Here is a 25820-nt window from a genome sequence, read left to right as displayed (position 1 = left end):
GGAAATATTGTCTTCTACAATATTGTCTCCGTGAGCATTGACATGATCGCTTACGAGCGTATCAACGCCGAGAACTGCTCAATGAAGGAGAGGTATGTTCGATAACTATCCAGTGGTGCTCAATGCAGTCCGCTGATGTCTACGTGAAGGTTGACGACGTCCTCGTTTCCTGCGATGTCGAGATCTGGATCGGCCGAGATGTGGATCGGCTGGGATGAGACCGAGATCTTCTAGAATAACGTCTCCGTGAGTGACGACGTGATCGCTTACGAGAGCCGCGACGATGAGAACTGCTCGACGAAGAAGAGCGTGTCCGATGTCTAATCCTTGATGAAGACGATGTATTCAACGAAGAATAGGAGAATAATTCAATGAAGAAGACCGAGTTCTTCTTCTTGACCGGTGACTGGTGTTATCGGTGGCAGGCCTAACTGATGACTGTTGACCGGAGCGGTGATCAATGACCGGACCGGTGACCGGACCGGACCGTTGACATGACCGGACCGGTGACATGACCGGTGACCGGACCGGTGACATGACAGGTGACCGGACCGGTGATCAATGACCGGACCGGTGACCGGACCGGTGACATGACCGGTGACCGGACCGGTGACATGACCGGTGACCGGACCGGTGACATGACCGGTGACCGGACCGGACCGGTGATCAATGACCGGACCGGACCGGTGACATGACCGGACCGGTGACCGGACCGGACCGGTGATCAATGACCGGACCGGTGACCGGACCGGACCGGTGATCAATGACCGGACCGGACCGGTGACATGACCGGTGACCGGACCGGCCGGTCAGACGTCGATCAATGGTCCGTGATCAACGTCCCCGGTGACGTACCGGTCATATCATGACCAGTGTTGTCACCGGATAATGACCGTATGGCGGATGCCAAATGGTCCGGCATTGGTCGATGTCCTTGACCAATGCCATCGGGCAAAGACCGGCTGACGGGTGTCGCCATATGGTCTAATGTTGACCGACTGTCTAAGAGACTTAGCATAGTACGGTCGCGATCGTGCCCGATACCCGGTGACTGATACTGCAACTATCATCCATGATCTGCGAAGTCACCGGGTATTTATCCACTCTTGTTTCTGCGACCATCATGTAGTCGAATATATGAAAAACAAGAGCAAAGCATATTCAACCATAAACTGGTCACAGACCAGATTATCATACGGCACATAAAATCATTATTTGACCATAATGAAAATTATAATAATACTGCCGTAGATCATAAATTAAACAAAAGTTTAATTCAAAACAGATGAAAAATAAAATGACGATCAATTAGATTGTCATACGGAACGTTAAAATCATTATTGCACACAATGGCAAATGATAAACAATCTGTCAATAGAAGAACACGCTTTGCACGATCTCGTAACACATTAGAAGAACATGCTTTGCACGTTCTAGCAATGAATTAGAAGAGCACGTTTTGCACGTGGTCGTTCGCGCCTGAAAACACCCAGCATGGTAGAAATAAACCATTGTTCGATAAAAACAAGCATGGCTTACCTTTTACAAATGAAACAAAATCCATTAAATCCACACAAATTAATCCGAATGAGAAATAAAAAGATAAATAACACAATTTATCTATTCAAAACCCCAATCAACCAAGTGAAAAACAATATTTTAATTCAGAGCCGTAAAAGACACGTATACACCTGGTTGATCCGGAAAGAATATTGAGGGTTGGTTACCGATTTTTGGCTAGGTTGCATTGCACTATGTTTAACCTGGCCAGTATTACGGTATTGAGGTGGCGGATTCCCAGTTAAAATTCCGGATGAGTTATTTCCCCTTGGAAAGTATAAGCATACGATAACAGGTCAGTATTTATGACATTAAAACAAAAATCAAGCTTAAGCAGTTTTGTCCCTGACAAGCCTTTGTGGAGTGCACAGGTTAATCTGGGATGACACTTTACATACAAGCATTTAGTCCTGTTTTCCCAGAAAGAGGGTCATTTCAAGATAAATTACAAGACTTTTTTGAAAACCCTAAATTACAGAATTTAACATGATTTTTCTAGGCAGAGATCAGCGGAATGAAAATCGCTTCCGAATTTCGAGCATGGTGCCATCATCAATCTGCCCTGAATGGACGGAGAGTTGGCACTTAACCTCGGCCTTTCAGGTCATCATTTCTCTGCTTTCACAAAACTTGATGGACTAGCAAAATTGGGCCATTGCATTAAAGGCATTGAGAATTGTTTAGTTAAGATGCTTATTGTTTTATGGATCATCTTATAACTATTTACTTATTTTCAGAAACTATTTCTGAAATTGTTTAGACATGTAGATGGACACTTAAAGGGAAAACAATCTTTACACATCTAAAGATGTGGTTGATCAAATGAAAATTCATAATCAGCGCACTTATTGTTTTCCTTGGGTTCAGATTGAAAACTATGTTCGAGCCCACCGGACGAAACTGCAACCCTGTCCCCAAAAGGAGGCTGGGGAGTCTCAAGCCCTAGCCTCGCAGTCATCCTCATCATAACCCAGAAAACAAACACAACAAAAACTAACAGTCCTACTTATTTATGGCCGGTGTTATATAAGCGGTTTACTGAGGCAACACACCTTCTTAAAGACATTTAAACAAGAAACCGTCGGGAGACGGGTGATGCTTCCCAAGGTTTTGTTTGTCACAATATTGCACTATATATTCAGATAAAAGGAATCGCCTTGAGGGCACAGTAGTTGGGGGGACAAGAATTTTTTATATAAAATTTCAAAGGGCCATAACTCTGTGAAAAATCATCCGACCAGAACCCGCTGATAATATGCACATCTCTTGGTAGTGAAGCTTCCCATAAAGTTTCATTGAATTCCAGTCATTAGTTGCTAAGAAATAGCCCGGACAAGAATTGCACTATATGTACAGTTAATGGAAAATTTCAAAGGGCCATAACTCTGTGAAAAATTATCCGACCAGAACCCGCTGATAATATGCACATCTCCTCTTGGTAGTGAAGCTTCCCATAAAGTTTCATTGAATTCCGGTCATTTATTGCTGAGATATAGCCCGGACAAGAATTGCACTATATGTACAGTTAATGGAAAATTTCAAAGGGCCATAACTCTGTGAAAAATCATCCTACCAAAACCCGCTGATAATATGCACATCTCCTCTTGGTAGTGAAGCTTCCAATAAAGTTTCATTGAATTCCGGTCATTAGTTGCTGAGAAATAGCCCGGACAAGAATTGCACTATATGTACAGTTAATGGAAAATTTCAAAGGGCCATAACTCTGTGAAAAATCATCCGACCAGAACCCGCTGATAATATGCAGATCTCCTCTTGGTAGTGAAGCTTCCCATAAAGTTTCATTGAATTCCTGTCATTAGTTGCTGAGAAATAGCCCGGACAAAAATTGTGCACTGTTGGACACATGGACTCACGCACGGACACACATACGGACAGACGAAGCGGCGACTATATGCTCCCTCCAAAATTTTTAGGGGAGCATAATACACACCATCATAAACTTATTTAAATGATTTATTTATGAAAACCTTTTTAAATTCACATTTAACATATTATGCAAAGTAACCAATATTACTTGTGATCAAAATCAATGTGTGTTCCGATCCCTGTGAACTATGACCGCAATCTTTCGTTTAAAAGCCGGATCTCACTTGCTTGATTTTGCGGTGGTGACATGTTAACCTACATTAACTTATGTGCTGGGTTTATCTGCCAGTGATTTGCTGATAACATTAGAGTGTTTATAAACAGAAACACGTGTTTGAGCAGACAGCAATTTAGTATAGTGTTGAATCTGTATTTACATGTTAACTTGATTTGAGTCATCCGCTAGCTATTGGCTGAGAGAAGTTCATAACCTTTCAGGTGGGCGGTGCTTAGCATTTACAGGGAAATTTGATTTTCAAACAGACAACAAAAAACTTTTTTCTGTAAGTCAATAACTATATAGCTTACACAGGGCTCAACATTAACTGTTGTCCTATTGCCCCTGGCAAGTGAAAGTTGGGTCCGGGCAAGTTATTTTATAATCTAGTTGTCCGTCTGGGCAAGTGCAAAAAAGAACAAAGAGCATTTAATTTAGACTTTCATTACACTTTAATTGCAGTAATCATTTTGTTAAATGTTCAAAAATAAAAAAGGTTTTGTGGTGTATCATTTTGATCTTTATTAAGAAATATGAGGTTTACAGTAAATGTGATATTTCATGTTTTGGGCAAGCGGCTTTACGTTCAGGGCAAGTAGATTTTCTAAGTACTTGCCCGGCAAGGCAAGTTGGTTTTTGGTTAATGTTGAGCCCTGCTTACAACCACCAAATTACACATACATATTGTTTGTATACTTAAGTATATGTATGCCAAATTTCATCGGAAAATATTAAATACAAACTTAAATATTTTGAAAATAATCATTTTTGTTTTCTGCTGTTTACACACCAGTGTACAACTGAAAAGAAGACATTTTGTGAGTTTATGGCCCTTTTATACTGCTTCTCTGGTGTTAAAGCTCAATGTCTTTAAATTTGAAATAAGGTCAACAAGGTTACATTGTTCAAGTAACGAAAATTTACCACGGGATGATCCGCTGTTCAAGATTTTTCACATGGAAAATGACTTAAAACTTACATGTACCAAGCCAGTTGATCTTCCGTGCCCATTCAGAAAGTGGTATCACTTTCTCATTTATAACCACTGTTTTTTATCCCATTTCCCTTTTAAATTTGTTTTTCAATAATTTTTCAATCTCCAAGATTTTGTGAGATTCGTTCGTATGTTCAATAATCTTCATTTTCGCTTCAAAAAGGCGCCATTTGCAAACAAATCAGCAATAAAATAAGAAACACATTTTAAAAAACCGATTTTAATTGGAAGATTGGGAATCAACAGCCAATGACATCGCTCGTTTAAAAACATGCTTAGGCAAAATCTACCAGTGTAATATGCAGATTGGTTTTGCTGGCAGCAGATTTTTCGGGCAGCTTATTAAATCACCCGCGATTAGGTCCTACCCCCTCCATTTTTTTATGAATTTACGCAAATCGCAACAATGACCGGACAACCAGATCCGCAGAAATCCGAAGATCTGCAGAGAAAATCACACCACTGGACAAATCAGTAACAAAAGAGGAGTATTAATTGTTATTTTGGAGTGAACCTTTTAGAAAGGGCACTTGTGATCCTACCTTCATGTGAGCTATCTGGTCCTGTTCCCAACGATACTTCTTCATCTGATTCTCCTCCAACTCCCAGCGAGTCTGAATGTAGCTGTCATAGTTACCCTGGAATGCATGAACAAATAGCATTCAGTGTTTATTCAACTTTATAAACCTATTTATTTTTAAAATTCTGTTTTTAGCACTGGAGACCTACATATGCAATGGACAAAAATGACTTGAAAAACTTTTACTGTCACCCAAGGATAATTCCTGTGAAGTTTCTTAAAAATCTGTCAAGAGGTTAACTAGGAGAAATCATTAAAGGAAACATAAGCACGCGCACTACATGCAAGCACTTGTGGACTATGGACATAATGGACATCCTTATATCTTCCAATTAGCCAAAAATATGGTAGATAATAAAAGATAAATCTCTATTTATTCTGGAGTTAAAATAAAGCAAATTTAGAAAATATGATTGTAGCAAAATTGATTCTAAACCTTACAGCTATTTCAGTAACTTTGGCAAAGAAAGTCTAAATTAACAAGATGTGTTTGTGAAACACCAATGTCCCCCTATATGATGTTTGACATTGTAAGATGACCTTGACCTTGTGAAGGATGACCTTGACCTTGACCTTTCACCACTCAAAATGTGCAGCTCCATGAGATACACATGCATGCCAAATATCAAGTTGCTATCTTCAATATTGCAAAAGTATTCATAAAATAAGCGATTCGGGCCACATATATTTGACCTCTGACCTTGAAGGATGACCTTGACCTTGACCTTTCACCACTCAAAATGAGCAGCTCCATGAGATGCACATGCATGCCAAATATCAAGTTGCTATCTTCAATATTGCAAAAGTATTCATAAAATGAGCGATTTTGGCCACATATATTTGACCTCTGACCTTGAAGGATGACCTTGACCTTTCACCACTCAAAATGTGCAGCTTCATGAGATACACATGCATGCCAAATATGAAGTTGCTATCTTCAATATAGCAAAAGTTATTGCAAAATGTTAAAGTTGGCGCAAACAGACAGACAGACGGACCAACAGACAGGGCAAAAACAATATGTCCCCCACTACTATAGTGGGGGACATAAAAACTGTGTATTTGATATTCATAGAAGAAATACTATCTAATGTTCTCCATGATTACCTCCCTCATCTACCCCTGTAGAACTTACACCATAGACTTTGAGTAGTTTCTTGTTCATGTGGATGATGTTGGTGCAGACACCATTGAGGAAATCTTGGGAGTGAGAGATCACCACAAGAATCCTCTTGTAGCTGAAATGAACAAACAACACATAATGTCTCTAGAGATTTTTTTTAATAATTTGAAACAATTGCTATATAATATGACACACATTCAGAAACAAGAAACCGTCGGAGACGTGTGATGGTCCCCAAAGTTTTTTTTGTCACAATATTGCACTATATATTTAGATAAAAAGAAACGTCTTGAGGACACAGTAGTTGGGGGGACAAGAATTTTTTTAGAGAAAATTTCAAAGGGCCCTCTGTGAAAAATCATTCGACCTGAACCCGCTGATAAAATGCACATCTCCTCTTGGTAGTGAAGCTTCCCATAAAGTTTCATTGAATTCCAGTCATTAGTTGCTGAGAAATAGCCCAGACAAGAATTGCGCTATATGCACAATGGAAAATTTCAAACGGCCATTACTCTATCAAAAATCATCCGATGAGAACCGGCTGTTAATATGCACATCTCCTCTTGGTAGTGAAGCTTCCCTTAAATTTTCATAGAATTCCAGTCATTAGTTGCTGAGAAATAGCCCGGAGAAGAATTGCACTATATGTACAGTTAATGGAAAATTTCAAAGGGCCATAACTCTGTGAAAATTTAAATCATCCGACCAGAACAGGCTGATAATATGCACATCTCCTCTTGGTAGTGAAGCTTCCCATAAAGTTTCATTGAATTCCGGTCATTTATTGCTGAGAAATTGCCCGGACAAAAATTGTGCACGGACGGACAGACGAAGCGGCGACTATATGCTCCCCCCAATTTTTTTTTGGGGGGGAGCATAAAAATGCAGTCTAGGCAGAAAGAGTCTTCCCAGATTAGCCTGTGTGGACTGCACATTTTCAGCACATGCATTAAGCCCAGTTTTCCCAGAATGAGGCTTCTATTATGTTTAGATTTTCTGAATGAAAGCAAATAATTGATGGCCTTCTGCGCACTGACTCTACTGACCGTAGAAAGACATCATTGAGTCTAAAATGTCTTCTATTGTGTAGGACATTGTAATATTCATGCAACAGGAATTCTATATTGGGCATAACTTTTTACAAAACAAGAGCGGTCAGAGGACAGTGAGCTAGACTATTCGAGTGCTTGACAGTATAACGTAAGCCATCATGGGGAAATTGTTCAAATTATTCAATAAGGTCAAGGTAATAGTTCAGGAATATTTCCACAATCTATTGAACATTTGTAAATACATAAAACAAACTAATAAGATTTTATTTCAAGTTTGATAGCAATAGCTTGGGTGGGAAGTTACGACGGTTTTTCAAAATTAAGGGAGGGTATAATGTGGGGTGTGGTCATTTATTAGACGATCTTTCAAAAATAAAAAAAGGAAAAAAAATAATATTTTTATTATTTTATTTTTTATTTTATTTATTTTTTTTTGGGGGGGGGGGGGGCAGGGATTCTGGGTTGGGGCATGGGATATTGTTTGGGTGGAATCCATTGTGGTATTCAGGTAAGTGTTGTTTTGTCAAAGTATTAATAAAATCTGATCATAAATAAAGAAATTATGGCAATGTAACTAAAATTTATTATTTTGACCTTGAGAGTCAAGGCCATTCAAAGGTCAAGGTCAAATTGAACTTGCCAGGTACAGTACCCTCATGATAGTATGAAAATATTTGAAGTTTGAAAGCAATAGCTTTGATACTTTAGAAGTCAAGTGGATCTAAACACAAAATTTAACAAAATATTCAGTTACTAAGACAAAAAAGGGTCACAATTCTTACAAAATGCATGATACAGTTGTCTGCTCTTGTTTATAGATTGGGGTCATGTTGATAAAGAAGTTTGCAAAATATGAAAGCAATATGTCAAGGAACATTGAAAATATTTGAGGTGGTACGCAAACTTTAACATAGATTTATCAATAATATGCATATTCTAAGTGAAAAAAGGGCCATAAATCTTACAAAATGCTTGATACAGTTGTCTGCTCTTGTTTATAGGTTGGGGTCATGTTGGTAAAGAAGTATGCAAAATATTAAAGCAATATGTCAAGGGACATAGGAAATATTTGGGGTGGTACGCAAACTTAACATTTACACGCTCACGATCACGCTCACCCCGACGCCGAGGTGAGTAGGATAGCTCCACTATATATATTTCATATATAATAGTTGAGCTAAAAAGGATTATGAAAAATGCTCAAACAAAGCGCAGTTTTATAAGGCACTTCCTATTACAAGGAAAATGCATGAAAGTTTAAATGTTGTACATTAAAAGGAGTATGTGTATTTTTCCTGACAAGTTTGTTTTTATGGACAAACATAAATGCATTGTGATTCAAATATATTAAAATCTCTCTTTTTAGCATAAACTATGATATGCATGATTATAATCACAAAGTGCAATTCCAATTTAGCATTTAACTAACATCTCATATCTGCTATGATAAGCGTTCTGGGAAAACTGGACTTAAAACATCTGCATTTAGTGTCCTCCCAAAATCTGAGATAATACTTTCCTATAATGGATTTTTGTTAAGAAGAGACTGCCCTTAAAGAAAGAATTCCATAAAAGCGGACAGAGTCATCCCTGGGACAACACTTAATACGCATGTATCGTGCCCAGTTTTCCTAGAACGAGGCTAGTGTACATACGTCTTGAGCTCATCTTCCAGCCACACGCAGGCGTTCAGGTCAAGGTGGTTGGTAGGCTCGTCCAGCAGTAGCAGGGCAGGCTTGATAAACAGCGCCCTGGCCAACGCGATCCTCATGCGCCAGCCTCCCGAGAAGTGTTTCACGGCTGTACCCTGCATCTTGCGTGTGAAGCCGAGACCGTTGAGTATGTAGGCCGCTCGTCGCTCTGCCTGCACTGAGTCCATCTCCTCTAGACGCTCGTATACGTCCATGAGGCGGTCATGAGATTCTGCACAGATATATGTATACAGATATATGTATATGGATCAACTTAATACTGTTGGGCTCCATGTGATTGAAACAATTTCTCGATCCAACTTGACATATCAATATCAAAATCAAGCTTGTTTAAGTTTAAAAGCAAGATGTGCATTGAATCCTGCAGGTCTCCATGTGATTGAAACAATTTCTTGATCCAAATTGACATATAATATCAAAATTAAGTTTGTTTAAGTTTAAAAGCAAGATCTACATTAAATCCTGCAGGTCTGCATGTGATTCAAATTTACACGAGCTCTGGGAAAATGGGGCTTAATGCATGTGCATCAGGGATGACACTTTCTGCCTTTACTGGATTTTTCTAAGAAAAAACTTCATTTAAGTGAAAAAAAGGCAGAAAGTGTCGTCCCTGATTAGCCTGTGCACACTGCACAGGCTAAGCTAATCAGGGACAACTCTACTCACCTGCAGTCAGGGACAACTCTACTCACATGCAGTCAGGGACAACTCTACTCACATGCAGTCAGGGACAACTCTTTACTCACATGCAGTCAGGGACAACTCTTTACTCACATGCAGTCAGGGACAACTCTTTACTCCCATGAAGTCAGGGACAACTCTTTACTCACATGCAGTCAGGGACAACTCTTTACTCCCATGCAGTCAGGGACAACTCTTTACTCACATGCAGTCAGGGACAACTCTTTACTCACATGCAGTCAGGGACAACTCTTTACTCACATGAAGTCAGGGACAACTCTTTACTCCCATGCAGTCAGGGACAACTCTTTACTCCCATGCAGTCAGGGACAACTCTTTACTCACATGCAGTCAGGGACAACTCTTTACTCACATGCAGTCAGGGACAACTCTTTACTCCCATGCAGTCAGGGACAACTCTTTACTCACATGCAGTCAGGGACAACTCTTTACTCACATGCAGTCAGGGACAACTCTTTACTAACATGCAGTCAGGGACAACTCTTTACTCACATGCAATCAGGGACAACTCTTTACTCACATGCAGTCAGGGACAACTCTTTACTCACATGCAGTCAGGGACAACTCTACTCACATGCAGTCAGGGACAACCCTTTACTCCCATGCAATCAGGGACAACTCTTTACTCACATGCAGTTAGGGACAACTCTTTACTCACATGCAGTCAGGGACAACTCTTTACTCACATGCAGTCAGGGACAACTCTTTACTCACATGCAGTCAGGGACAACTCTTTACTCACATGCAGTCAAGGACAACTCTTTACTCACATGCAGTCAGGGACAACTCTACTCACATGCAGTCAGGGACAACTCTTTACTCACATGCAGTCAGGGACAACTCTTTACTCACCTGCAGTCAGGGACAACTCTTTACTCATATGCAGTCAGGGACAACTCTTTACTCACATGCAGTCAGGGACAACTCTTTACTCACATGCAGCCAGGGACAACTCTTTACTCACATGCAGTCAGGGACAACTCTACTCACATGCAGTCAGGGACAACTCTTTACTCACATGCAGTCAGGGACAACTCTTTACTCACATGCAGTCAGGGACAACTCTTTACTCACATGCTGTCAGGGACAACTCTTTACTCCCATGCAGTCAGGGACAACTCTTTACTCACATGCACAGGGACAACTCTTTACTCACATGCAGTCAGGGACAACTCTTTACTCACATGCAGTCAGGGACAACTCTTGACTCACATGCAGTCAGGGACAACTCTTTACTAACATGCAGTCAGGGACAACTCTTTACTCCCATGCAGTCAGGGACAACTCTTTACTCACATGCAGTCAGGGACAACTCTTTACTCCCATGCAGTCAGGGACAACTCTTTACTCACATGCAGTCAGGGACAACTCTTTACTCACATGCAGTCAGGGACAACTCTTTACTCCCATGCAGTCAGGGACAACTCTTTACTCACATGCAGTCAGGGACAACTCTTTACTAACATGCAGTCAGGGACAACTCTTTACTCACATGCAGTCAGGGACAACTCTTTACTCACATGCAGTCAGGGACAACTCTTTACTCACATGCAGTCAGGGACAACTCTTTACTCACATGCAGTCAGGGACAACTCTTTACTCACATGCAGTCAGGGACAACTCTTTACTCACATGCAGTCAGGGACAACTTTTTACTCACATGCAGTCAGGGACAACTCTTTACTCACATGCAGTCAGGGACAACTCTTTACTCACATGCAGTCAGGGACAACTCTTTACTCACATGCAGTCAGGGACAACTCTTTACTCACCTGCAGTCAGGGACAACTCTTTACTCACATGCAGTCAGGGACAACTCTTTACTCACATGCAGTCAGGGACAACTCTTTACTCACATGCAATCAGGGACAACTCTTTACTCACATGCAGTCAGTGACAACTCTTTACTCACATGCAGTCAGGGACAACTCTTTACTAACATGCAGTCAGGGACAACTCTTTACTCACATGCAATCAGGGACAACTCTTTACTCACATGCAGTCAGGGACAACTCTTTACTAACATGCAGTCAGGGACAACTCTTTACTCACATGCAGTCAGGGGCAACTCTTTACTCACATGCAGTCAGGGACAACTCTTTACTCACATGCAATCAGGGACAACTCTGTACTCACATGCAGTCAGGGACAACTCTTTACTCACATGCAGTCAGGGACAACTCTTTACTCACATGCAGTCAGGGACAACTCTTGACTCACATGCAGTCAGGGACAACTCTTTACTCACATGCAGTCAGGGACAACTCTTTACTCACCTGCAGTCAGGGACAACTCTTTACTCACATGCACTCAGGGACAACTCTTTACTCACATGCAGTCAGGGACAACTCTTTATTCACATGCAGTCAGCCCCATTTCTCCAGAGCATGGCTCATATCATTATTCAGACATGTGCTTTTAGTTTAAAAGCAAGATGTGCAAGATCCATGCAATTCTAAATTTTCTCTAACCGAATTTTTCTCTTCAATATCAACACTTCTGACATTTTTGCCATGGTGTTTTTTGAAGAACAAAATACATTCAACCACTGAAAGACAGTAAAGTTCGATTTGTTTTTTCTTAAAATGCTCTTGTTTTTATTTTACATTCATGCCATGATGTTTATGTTTGATGTGCATCAATGTTTTGTGATTTCTAAGAAACCAAGCATAAGATTTGGATTTTCATTACCCTTTTTTAAATCCCTAGTGCTTAGGATTTGTAATAGATTATAGAGTTATATAATACAATATATTTGAATCATACTGATGCAAGGCAATTCATTTAAAGAAGTCATATTTCAAACTGCTTGTGTCAAAAAGCAAGATCCTACTTCAACTAAAATCCCTGATAGTTGATCTTATAAAGCCCCTGTTTCATACCGTGATCATCCTTGGAACCCAGCACCTCTGCCTCCCTCTCCAGTCTAATGCGTTCTGTATCTACCTCCATCACACACTCCAGGGCTGTCTTGTCACTGGGCGGCATCTCTCGACGTAGCAGGAACGTGTCAATGTGGTCGGGAATGGGCAACTCTTTATGGGCCAGCGCAGCCAGCAATGTGGACTTGCCTGCAAGTGGATAGCTGCTGATGTACGCAACAATTAAATGGGCACAGTATTTTGGTTATTAAGTTTATATATATCATTTACCATATCCATTCAGTTCAATCAGGCCTTATCTTCGACAACTATTCCAGGGTTGTTTGCAGAAAGGGCCTTGCCTTCTATTGTCTTTGTGCGTTTAGAAATAAATAAAACTGAGAAAGGCGAAGAAATTTTCAATTGTAAACTTGCACTTTGGGTAAAACTGCACCATTTTATACAAATTTTAGAAGAAACCCCTTGCTAAAGGAAGAAACATAGCTCTGGTTCAGCTTGACTTACCACATCCATTGAGCCCAATAAGCCCATATCTTCGACCACAGTTAAGCTCTAGTCTGCTGTCAACCAGCAATTCAGCGCCATGGAAACGGATTGTCATGCGGTCCAAGTGGACGTCTCGAGACTCTGGATGGGAGGCGAGAACACCCGCTACTGACCTGTGTTTGGCTGCCAGGGTCAACTCATCTATCTGGTCTGCCAAACCATTCACTTGTGAACAAAAAGCAAATGACACGTGGTCAGTTATGAATTCAATTAAGTTAATATGTCACTTTAGCAGTAAACTCATAAAAACATTATCCAATTAGCAAGTGTAATATTTATAACATACTTTACATATTATTAAATTTATAGTAATTATTTGGTGAATATCACCCCATTGGTGCAAAAAGGTGCCTTCTAATTACAATGTCACATGGTACCTTTTTGCATCAAGGGGAAGATACAGCGATTTTCCTTGTCTAATTGGGAAAAGTACCCGTACCGGTCCAATTGGGAAAAATTGAGCCGTGAAAACCTCAAAATTGGGAAAAATCGAGTCGTGAAATCCTTAAATTGGGATAATCACGTCGTGAAGTTTGGGTCTTATTGAATACATCATACAGTTCAAACTTAATTGAACATACCCATTAAAATAATCATTTGCAGGCATGCCTTAATGACCATTACTTAAAGTAATAAAGTTGATATAAATAACAAAATATTATATAGAAGACACAAAATCAATTACTAGTTGTTTTAATAAAGCAATGTCTCATTCTTTCATTTTTTTGAAAATTTCAACAATCTTTGATGTTTGATCATCACTCAGTTGCTGGCATCCCTCTCTGCACAGCATCATTAGAGCTGTCAATGTGTCCTGTGATAGACGGTTCCGATTGGTCGTGCAAAGATTGTTCATTAGACTGAACAACCTTTCCACAGAGGCAGTGCTGGAGGGCATTTCAAACTACGATAAGGTTTCAAACCGACGTCAAACAGTACGCTGGCTGCCTGACAAAAGAACCGCAAACAGTAACGACTCTTTTGATTGAACGCGCTGAATAATAAAACCCGATATTAATCGAGCGCGTGGTTACACACAACTATACGATTTTCTTTGTTCGCTCGCCGAAAGTTGGGTTTTGTTAAGAAACTTTCTATCGTTTTGTGAAAAAATTCGGACGCCGATTGGGATTTTTTCAGATGCCGATTGGGAATTTGGGAATTTTCGCTCGATTGGGAAAGTACCGTTTACCGGTACTTTATAAAGAAGGAGGAAAATCGCTGAGATACATTTGTATGTGGCCTTGCTGTGAAACGTTTAGCTTAAGTTCATATTCCAACTCTTTGGCTAAATACTTCTTACTGCACTGCACCTTCAGATGGCCCGCTGCACAAATCGTCTCCAAATGTGTTGCCATGGCAACATGACAGTTACACTTGGCAACCACATGTCACCCGTGTAAGAAGCAGCATATCATCACAAGGTGGCAGTTAACAACAATTAAGAATTGATATCATTTGTTATAGAAACATCTACATATCCTTTTGCCAATGGTGGTGTGGGAAAGCATTTAAATGGTTGAAATTTGCTAGTACCATTTGCCGACCATTTACTATTAAGAGCAACTGAAATTTTAACATTTATTGATTAACTAGATGAACAGGCCTTTTCCTGACCATTTTGGGAAAAAATGCAATTTCGGGATTGAGAATTTTTTTGATTTTAAATAAACTGATTTGGGAAATACTTACTTAATGTTACTCTTAATAATAATTCAAATTAAAAGAAAATACAACAAGACTATTGCCAGACAATATGTCCCCTACCGGCTCCACCATTGTCAGAAATTCCACCATTATCAGATTTATTTTTTTTAAATTGCCATTGCAACCAGAATTTTTTATGTATGAACAAAATGAAATGACGTGCATAATGTCCATATTGCCATCTATCCATGTTTCAAGTTTCCTGAAAAAATATGAATAACTTATAAAGTTATCGCAGGATCCAGAAAATTTTCAGCAGTATTTCTAGTCTATTTGTTGCCATAGCAACCAGAATTTTTGACATAGGAACAAAATGAAATGACGTGAATAATGTCCATATTGCAATCTATCCATGTTTAAAGTTTCATGAAAAAATATTCAGAAACTTTAAAGTTATCCCAGGATCCAGAAAAGTGTGACTGACCGACCAACTGACACACTGTCTGACAGACAGAGCGCAATCCCTAAGTCCCCTCCGGTGAAACCGGTAGGGGACAATAAATTATACCTGATACATGTACATACTTTATATTTATGCTGTAACTGAAATCAAGATACAATTATCATTAGACACTTCATTAAAAAAATCTATATATTTTTGAAAATTTGTTTCCAAAATTGGGAATTTGTTAATCAATTTTCGTTAGGGAATTGGTTCGTTTAACACCCTCGTTAATACGTTAGGAAAAGGCCTGATGAATGACTCAATCTTTGGGCTAACTTGATAACACGTATAACTTCCAAGTCTGAAAATTAACTTATATAAAAGCCACCAAGAAACATGCCTTCATTTTCCTCTTCTCCATTTGCATCTTCGACATTTTCTGCCCCATTGGTTACATCTCCATTTGTTGCAGCCTGTGGCTTCTTGCCTTTCTTTGCCGCCTCTTTCTTTTTCTGCTCTCGCTTCTTTTTAGCATCTGACGGCATTGTTTCTTGTGGTTGTTTATTGCAATATTCTCTACAAGAGTATTTATAATAGCATCTTAATTTACAATGCATTACATGTATACATGTATCACCAATTTCAGTTATGTGAACATCAATTGATACATGAAACTTAGCTTTCATTCATGTTGGTAAAAGATAAAATTCTGCATGTTCACAAATCAGATTTGATAAAAAAACTCACACAAAATCATTAAATGTACGGGGTCAAATAGTTAAATGCACATAGATGCCAGACATAAGTACCATGGCATTTACAAACATTAAGTTTGCCAAAATGTTGGAGTGATGTTTTGCTTTCATGAATGATTACAACCCTATTAGACACAGGGCAGCGGCAAAGCAAAATAAGTTATTTAAGTGATCTTAATATGATTTTTAGAAAACAATTTGCACATGGTGCAGCCATACTATCAAAATTTTAATTCCCTTAAATGGTCTTTAGGATTTTTTTATTTTAGGTGTTTCTTAAACCTAAGTTCATCTTATCCATTAAACCTATTGATTTTAGCTAAATTGCATAGAGAGCCTAAGACTTATTTGAAACGCTCTGGGGTCAGTTTTCAGGAACTAGAACCCGTTGAGTATTTGATGTCTTTGGGGGAAATCTCAAGAACGCTCTTAAAGTGGGGATAGACCCCGTGCGTGACCTCCGGATCGCTAGGCAGACACATATCCATTACACCACTGCAAACTATGATATACAGTACACTCCACGCGTTTTCCCCTATTTCCCTCCATACTCCGCGGGTTTCGACCTGGAGGGAGATTAAGAAAATCCCGCTTTACGCGGCGTTTGCATGATTTTGGACGCGACGGTTAACGATCGGCAAAACTGATAAGCCGACGCGGCGGCCCTCGGCATTGGCAACGCGGGTGAAACTCCGCGTTTTACGAGATAACGATCAATTTAATTTAGTTTGACTTCCTGATTTTCAAATAAAATTACATTTATTACAAGTACATACATGTAGTATAATATTTACAATTAAAAAAACAACCAAGATAGATCGATCCCGACGTGGTTGTAGAAGTAGTTGTTGTTGTAAAGAAAACTCGTTGATTTACGACACACAAAACGTTGTCTTTTAACTAATACTTACCAATTAATATAAACACAGTTTGCAACATTGTTTTTATTTTGATTTAATCCAAAGTTTTCATGTTAGCCGGTGATTTTCTATACTGAACATGTATACAAATGACCAAGGACCCTAAAAATCTCGCAAATCTGTGTGAATTGACAGTTTGACGTAATCAAAGAAAAGCCGCTTCCTGTCTTAAGGCATAAATTACTCAAGTAAACACGTTCAATGAATGCATAAGGAATGGTTTTAATTGTCGGAACAAAGTCAATTCTCTGCTCGCTAATGCATTGATTTTCTCTTTGTTTGTAGGTTATTCCATTGATTGCTAAAAGGTGGTAACTATTGAGTTGATAATTGCATTTAATATTCACAGTTGTATTCTTGTTGCGTCAACATTCTAAACAATGTTTACCAGTAATTATGGACCAAATCGGTGGAGAGACATTCACACATGTTAATCCCTTTTGTCAAAACACTGCAGACAGCAGTCTACACAGTGCTCCAGCTAGGATTTTAAAAGGGCAGGGGGGCTCTTTGTCGACGCGCAGTATTTTGTCAAAAGGGCACTTTCGACGCGCAGTATTTTGTGAAAAGGGCACGTTCGAGCGCGCAGGTGTTTCTGGAATGCTTCCTATTGCATGTTAATTTATATGTTATAAATAATTGTATTTTTCCCATTATTATTAAACCATTGAAATATAATGTCTACAATGAGGATTAAACTAATTACAATGTAATAAGAGATTTATGAATTATAATATGTAAAAACAAGAGCACCGCCTTGCGGGTGCAGACCGCTCATCTATTTTCTTTTTAAAGGTGAAGGGACTCTCATTTTCAATCACAAAGGAGGGAGGAGTGGAGTGAAGAGGGGTGTATAGTGTGGGGTTGTGGACATTTATTACATTATCTTCCAAAAAAAGCAACAAAAAAAAATATATATAAAAAAATCGGGGGGGGGGGGGGGGGGGGGGGGTTTGGGTGCGATGGTTGGACGGTATTTCAAACATAACCGTTTAAAAAAAAAATGGCGGGGGGTATAGTGTGAGGGTGTGGTGATAATTTGTGAGATGATCTTAAAAAAAAAATCAAAAAAAAAATGGGGGGGGGGGTGGGGGTATAGTGTGAGGGTGTGGTGGTCATTTGTGAGATGATCTTAAAAAAAATAATAATAAAATAAAAAAAAAATAGGGGGGGGGGGAGGGGGAGAGGGGGAGGGGGAGGGCACGGGGGATGGTTTGGGTGAAATCTATTGTGGTATGTCAGGTAAGAGTAGTTTCATCAAAGTATCAATCAAATCTAATCATAAATAAAGAAGTTATGGCAATTTTAGCAAAATTTAATAATTTGACCTTGAGAGTCAAGGTCATTCAAAGGTCAAAGTAAAATTCAAGTTGCCAGGAAAAGTAACCTCATGATAGCATGTAAGTATTTGAAGTTTGAAAGCAATAGCCTTGATACTTCGAGTGGATCGAAACACAAAATTTAACCATATATTAAAAGTTACTAAGTCAAAAAAGGGCCATAATTCCGTAACAATGACAACCAGAGTTATGCAACTTGTCCTTTTACTGTACCCTTATGATAGTTTGTGAGTGTTCCAAGTATGAAAGCAATATCTATGATACTTTAGGGGTAAAGTGGACCAAAACATAAATCTTAAGCAAATTTTCAATTTTCTAAGTATAAAGGGCCCATAATTCCGTCCAAATGCCAGTCAGAGTTACATAACTTTGCCTGCACCGTCCCCTTATGATAGTTCATAAATCTTGCAAGTATGAAAGCAATAGCTTTGATACTGTAGGAATAAAGTGGACCTAAACACAAAACTTATAAAGTATATAAGTTTAAAAAGTATAAAAGCAAAAGTATGAAAGCAATAGCTTTGATGCTTAAGGAATAAAATGGACCTAAACACAAAACTTAACCAAAATTGTCAATTTTCTAAGTATAACAAGAGTGCCAAACTGTCACAAGATACGCCCGTTTTAAGGCTTTGGACAACTTGATAACTTTACCATGACCCATATTTCAACTTGACCTACATGTACATATCATCTAGACACAACTTTTGACCAAAGTTGGTGAAGATCTAATGAAAACTACTTCAATTAGAGAGCGGACACCATGCTAAATGCTTTAAATGCACTACCGGTAAGTGACCTCGTGACCTAGTTTTTAACCTGGCATGACCAATATTTGGACTTGACCAACATGTAGATATTGTCTAGACACAACTTCTGACCAAGTTTGGTGAAGATCGGGTGAAAATTACTTCAATTAGAGAGCGGACACCATGCTGAATGCTTGAAATGGTTTAAGTGACCCTGTGACCTAGTTTTTGACCCGGCGACCCATATTCGAACATGACCTAAATATTGTCTAGATACAACTTCTGACCAAGTTTGGTGAAGATCGGATGAATACAATTTGAATTAGAGTCCGGACAAAGTGGCGCCGTTGAAAATGCACTAATTGACCCTATGACCTAGTTTTTGACCCGGCATGACCCATATTCGAACTTGGCCTATATATCAACTAGATGCAATTGCTGACCAAGTTTGGTGAAGATCGGATGAATACAATTTGAAATAGGGTCCGGACAAAGTGGCCCCTTTGAAAATGCACTTATTGACCCTATGACCTAGTTTTTGACCCGGCATGACCCATATTCGAACTTGGCCTAGATATCAACTAGATGCAACTGCTGACCAAGTTTGGTGAAGATCGGATGAATACAATTTGAATTAGAGTCCGGACAAAGTGATGCCTTTGAAAATGCACTTATTGACCCTATGACCTAGTTTTTGACCCGGCATGACCCATATTCGAACTTGGCCTAGATATCAACTAGATGCAACTGCTGACCAAGTTTGGTGAAGATCGGATGAATACAATTTGAAATAGAGTCCGGACAAAGTGGCCCCTTTGAAAATGCACTTATTGACCCTATGACCTAGTTTTTGACCCGGCATGACCCATATTCGAACTTGGCCTAGATATCAACTAGATGCAACTGCTGACCAAGTTTGGTGAAGATCGGATGAATACAATTTGAATTAGAGTCCGGACAAAGTGATGCCTTTGAAAATGCACTTATTGACCCTATGACCTAGTTTTTGACCCGGCATGACCCATATTCGAACTTGGCCTAGATATCAACTAGATGAAACTGCTGACCAAGTTTGGTGAAGATCGGATGAATACAATTTGAAATAGAGTCCGGACAAAGTGGCCCCTTTGAAAATGCACTTATTGACCCTATGACCTAGTTTTTGACCCGGCATGACCCATATTCGAACTTGGCCTAGATATCAACTAGATGCAACTGCTGACCAAGTTTGGTGAAGATCGGATGAATACAATTTGAATTAGAGTCCGGACAAAGTGATGCCTTCCGCCCGCCGCCCGCCGCCAAGGGGTTTCACATAATACGTCCCGTATTTTATACGGGCGTATAAAAAGGGCACATAATTCTGTCAAAATGCATGCCAGAGTTATCTAACTTTGCCTGCCCAGTCCCCTCATGATAGTAAGTAAGTGTACCAAGTTTGAATGCAATAGCATTGATACTTACTGAGAAAGGTGGAACTAAACGCAAAACTTAACCAAAATTTTCAATTTTTTAAGTATAAAAAGGGCACATTATTCTGTCAAAATGCACGCCAGAGTTATTTAACTTTGCCTGCCCAGTCCCCTCATGATAGTAAGTTAGTGTACCAAGTTTGAATGCAATAGCATTGATACTTTCTGAGAAAAGTGGACCTAAACGCAAAACTTAACTGGACGCCGACGCCGACGCCAAGGTGATGACAATAGCTCATAATTTTTTTCAAAAAATAGATGAGCTAAAAAATAAATATTTTTTTTTGAGGGAGGGGGGGGGGGCAGGGCGGAGTTTCAGGGGGGCAGGGCGGAGGTTCGGGAGGGCAGGGCGCGGCGCCCTTCAATTTAGGCCTAGCTGGAGCACTGGGTCAGTAGACAAGCTTTGCATGTTTTCATAACGTCAAACACTTAAAATGCAGTTCCGCCCAGATGTCTTCTGTAATCAGTTTACAGTACAATTAGTGTTAAAATAATTACTCTACTAAAATACTGTAACAATAAAGATTCGGCGTGTTTGATTTTTAATTAATTTAGTGGAAATATCAACTTATCCGCGATATAATTTCGTTAATAAATACCAAAGAAACTTTTAACCGAAATCAACAATGTTCTCTGCGCTAGAAAGTTTGTATAAAAAGAATCAATACACGCACGCTTTGCAGGAGTATACATTGTACCTTGACCTTGTACACGCACGCTTTGCAGGAGTATACATTGTACCTTGACCTTGTACATTGCAGCATAATTTTCGCACGCTTTTGTCTGCAAATATACATGATGACTGTATATTGGAAGCATTTGTAAACATCATGTTTACAATTAAAAATCGTAGTGTGTTTTGGATTACTAATTATTATTCTCATTTGGAAATTTTACGGAACATTTATTCTTGTGTCATATGTGTTATGATTTAAATATTAATTTGTCAAATGTATTATATTAGACTACAGGGTTTTTTTTCCTTCTTTGGGACCCGCCGAAAATCGGCCCTTTCCCCTCGGATTGTTTTTCCCCTCAGCTGGTAAATTTTCCCCTAGATTTCATTTTCCCCTAAAAAAAAAAAAAAAAAATTTTTTTTTTTTTTTACCTTTAAATATATAAGTTAACCTGATCCACTGTAAAAACTAGAAAAATCTTGCATAATTAAATTATCTGTCGCCTTGAATTTGTTTTAAAAACAGTAAAATATGTTAAATTGATTATTTTAGACTTTGCTTATTTTCCCCAAAATCCAGCTTTTCGCACATTTTTTTCCCCCAAAATTCGACGTTTCGCGCAATTTTTTTCCCCTCAAAAAAGGCCAGGCCCTTTCCCCAAAATCAGATAAAAACCCCTGGACTAATTCATATTGTACAGGTACCTGTGAATTAAAAAACATAATTTTTATACGTATTAATTTTCGATACAATTATCTTTTTTATACATGTACTACAGTATTTAAACAATTTATTATAACAATGTTTTTATTTTTTGGCATGCCCAGTAGCACACTGCTAACGCGGCGATCACTGATAAGAACGGAAAGTGTCTGCATTTACCAACTAGCCTAAAGTAATACACGCCGCGGGAGTTAGTGAACGCGGCGTAACGCCGAGCGTTTTATCGAGTTCACCTCGCTCTTCCAACGCTGCGTGAACACTCGCTAGCAGTAAAAACCCGCGGAGGGAGCGCGTTTTTTGGGGAAAACGCGTGGAGTGTACTGTAAGTTCATCTTATAGTATACATAGATGCTGTTTTGAAAATTCCAATATTAAGAAGATCAAACCTTTCCCAAGGATTGTAAGGCAAAGGGGCAAAGAAAAGTTGGTTTTGTTAGTTTCAACACCACTTTGGCATAATTACTGTGATGTTTTCTAATTAAACAAAATGTGAATCGTGTATAAGGCGGACATATTATACGAGTTTACGTTGCTATGCGCACCTGTCCCTTATCATTTTAATCAGATGGCGGACAATACAGCAAATAAATTGTGACTCTCTGCAAAAATTGCAAATAACGATCGAATTAACGAAAATGGGATAAGACAAACATGGTTTCATTTATATGTTAGTGGATCTGTGTATAATCAGATTCATATGCATATATTGCTTTATTTTGTATGTCATTCTGTACAGTTTACTGCAACAGCATACAACTTAAATGGAGACAAAGCAAGGTAAATGTATTAAAGGAATCTTTTTCAAGGTTTGGTAAATTGACAAAATGGAAATAAGTTGTTTCAGATTCGCAAATTTTCGTTTTAGTTATGATATTTGTGAGGAAACAGTATTAATGAACATTTACCATAGTCCAATATTGCCATTATATGTATCTTTTGATGATTTGAAAACCTAAAAATTATTAAGCGTTGCAACGCAAAACGATTGAATAATTTGGAGAGTTTTGTTGTTGTCGTTTAAATTTACGAAACTACGAAGATTGCTTATAAAAGGTATAAAATACTTAACAGGGGTGGCGAAATCAAATGTCCGAGTTGCCCGAGTCGTACATTTGCTTGTCTGGGCAACTGATTTTTTTCAATGAAGTTGTCCGTGGACAACAAGTTTTTTAAAAGTCGGGTCCAGGTATACAAAAAAATACATTGTATTAAAGCCGTAATTAAGTTTAACAAAACCGGATGTTGACATGCGATTACATTGTCAGTGCTATTTGCGGAGCAATCAAGCTAAAATACGGGCACTCTCCAGCGCAGTGATCTCTCATTCTATAAGAGACCAGGAGCATGCCGCATTTTAAACATTCGGCCCGACTGTTAGACAGTGTACAGACTGGTTTCATTATTTTACCGATCAGACGGAAATAAAAAGTATCAAAGTAAGATAATCAAAACACGGTCTACCTTGTTATTTAAGACGACTTTAATGGTGAAAATGGAACATTTAGTTTTTTTAATCTTCAACAACGGAGCAGAAACCCGAAGCTTTGAGCAGTCCACCACCCAAAAAAACTAAGAAAGATTATGAAAAAAAATATGATCTAAGGAAACGCACCAGAACTTTTCAAGAAACTTGGCTCACAGATTTTCAATGGTTACCAGTTGATGATAATCAAATTGCTACCAGTAGCGGCGCAGAGCCTCAGTCTGATGAGGTCGACATATTGGACTAGTTTAATTTGTTAAGATTACGATGTACTTATGTGCAACACATGTTTTAATAACACTAGCTTTGCAAGATTAAAAGTTTTAGAAAGTCTTTATATTGTTTATAATATACTGCTATAATGAATGAACTATTGAAATACAACTATAAACAAAACTAGCAAATCATACTCATTTTGGTATATTCCAAATTGTTTTACATTAATCAATAAATGCGTTTATCATTTATATAAACATTAACGGACAAGTGTAGTTCAGCAACGGACAAGTTAAATTTTCAAATGGTTGTCCGTGGACAAGTATAGTTTTTTGAGATTTCGCCACCCCTGCTTAAACTGTGTATACCCGGCAGAATAGCTGAAAGGGCTAATGCGTTTTTACTTCAGACTAACTCCAGGACGCCGGGAGTTACTGGTTCGAGCCCTGGTACCGGCTACTTTTTTTTCCTTTTTTCAAATTTTATTGTTGATTTTTTACTGGAGCTTTAAAGATCCAATGTTTACATTTATCAATATAAAACATTTAATGACAAACTTTAAAATATGCCAAAATCTGTGAAAAGGCCCCTTTAATATTAATTAAAGTGAGTTGCTTAAATGAATGTTCAAGATATTGTGTGCTCATGTAATGTATATTATCATGTGCTTATTTTATGACATGTGCTTGAGTTATGATGTATGTACATCTATAAATGGTTTGTTGTAAACTTTTTTTTTTGTTATGCAAAAAGGATGATTATAGTTATAAACATATTAAAGCTTTGTTTTGTAGTTTCTTCTTTTACACCCCTGTAGCCTAGACTTACAACATGCGGTTCCCAATGCTTTGCTTAAACTTTGGCTACAGTTTCTAAAATTTGGCTACAAAAAAATCCTTTTGGCTAAAATGTTGGCTTCAGACATTTTTGGGCCAGGGGGAGCCCTGAAGGCGTAACCTCACCCCCAGCTTTTATGTCAAAGGCAGAATAAGTCAGAGTCCACAATCCTGTGTGCTTATAGGCTTTGAGGAAAGCCTTCAGATGTAGATTGGTTAGACTGTATTAAGAATCATATGCAGTTTGGGCCAGAATCACAGATGAAATTAACATTTACTGTTTTTAAACAAGATCTCTGACACACCTCTATAATCACATTTAGCTAAAGTAAAAGAGATTTCGAATTCTATTAACATGATACGGATCGATGTATAGAAATGTGTCATTCATTTTTATTAGTATTTTGGCGAAGTACGATCATTTGCGATAAAATCGCAATAAAAATAATCTGAGTTTTAAGCTACAAATTATATGAAATGTGAACGACTTATGAATGGGATAATATTCTAATTCTTTGAACCTTTATCTTGGAATAGCTTTAAAAGAAAATAGAGGTTCAATTAACAATAAAATATTGAACAATTTTGTGAAATGACTTCTTTACTCACTGTCTCTAGCGGGAACATGTGTTGATTCTAAATTAAGAATTTTCCCGGAAATGACGCAGTTGTTAAATTCTACAGACTGGTTTTTTTAGGTTACATTACATCTGATATTCTTTTCACTGCTGTATCGACACAACTTCATCTACATTATACGTCGCTTCAGTCAAACTTGACTAGTTAAAATTATTGAAACAATGTTATGTTGTTGTTTGTTTCCGCAGTTGGGTAAGATTGCGTTTGACGCATATGTGTTTTGAAAATTACACAGGTCGAACATTTTGTGCAAATAACATTGAGCAAAATATCTAACTTTTTATCCAAACATTGAAACGAATTTATATAGGCGCTACATAATTTACGGGCGTTTATTTGATCTCTGTAAAATGTGCGTACAAAAGTCTACATATTATCATGGAACATATCATTTATATGAACGTTAAAATATGTTATTGAGCAAATCATTAAAATATTAAACGTGTGCAGCCAGTCCGGGGCTCGAACTCGGGCCATCGAGATATCAAGGCAAGTCCCCTACTGATTGCCTAGGCCACAAACATTATTAACGAATCTGCTTAAGTTCGGTTCTGTGAAATTCTCACCTGCCAAGTTGTAATTCATCATCGAATTCTAATTATATGGAGAACTGCAAATGACACGGCCCCACGTTGGGCGCCATTGTCGCCGGGTGTTGAAAAG

At 38.6% G+C, this 25820-nt stretch overlaps 1 protein-coding gene across 1 annotated transcript in view; it reads right to left on the bottom strand.

Moving 5' to 3' along the window:
• LOC127855113 (ATP-binding cassette sub-family F member 2-like) overlaps nt 1-25214 on the bottom strand; it is a 36544-nt gene extending 11330 nt beyond the window's left edge. Inside the window, exons 1-7 of the mRNA XM_052390485.1 lie at nt 25128-25214; nt 15748-15923; nt 13214-13420; nt 12710-12898; nt 9069-9336; nt 6374-6476; nt 5201-5296 (exon numbers count right to left, since the gene is read on the bottom strand). Of these exons, the coding sequence (XP_052246445.1) occupies nt 5201-5296; nt 6374-6476; nt 9069-9336; nt 12710-12898; nt 13214-13420; nt 15748-15892 (1008 nt within the window). The 5' untranslated portion in view covers nt 15893-15923; nt 25128-25214. The remainder of the gene's footprint in view (nt 1-5200; nt 5297-6373; nt 6477-9068; nt 9337-12709; nt 12899-13213; nt 13421-15747; nt 15924-25127) is intronic.
• Nucleotides 25215-25820: the final 606 nt, after the last annotated feature.

Source organism: Dreissena polymorpha, chromosome 13 (assembly GCF_020536995.1).
Source record: "Dreissena polymorpha isolate Duluth1 chromosome 13, UMN_Dpol_1.0, whole genome shotgun sequence".
Classification (NCBI taxonomy): Eukaryota; Metazoa; Mollusca; class Bivalvia; order Myida; family Dreissenidae; genus Dreissena; species Dreissena polymorpha.
This window is presented reverse-complemented; position numbering and strand designations above follow the sequence as displayed.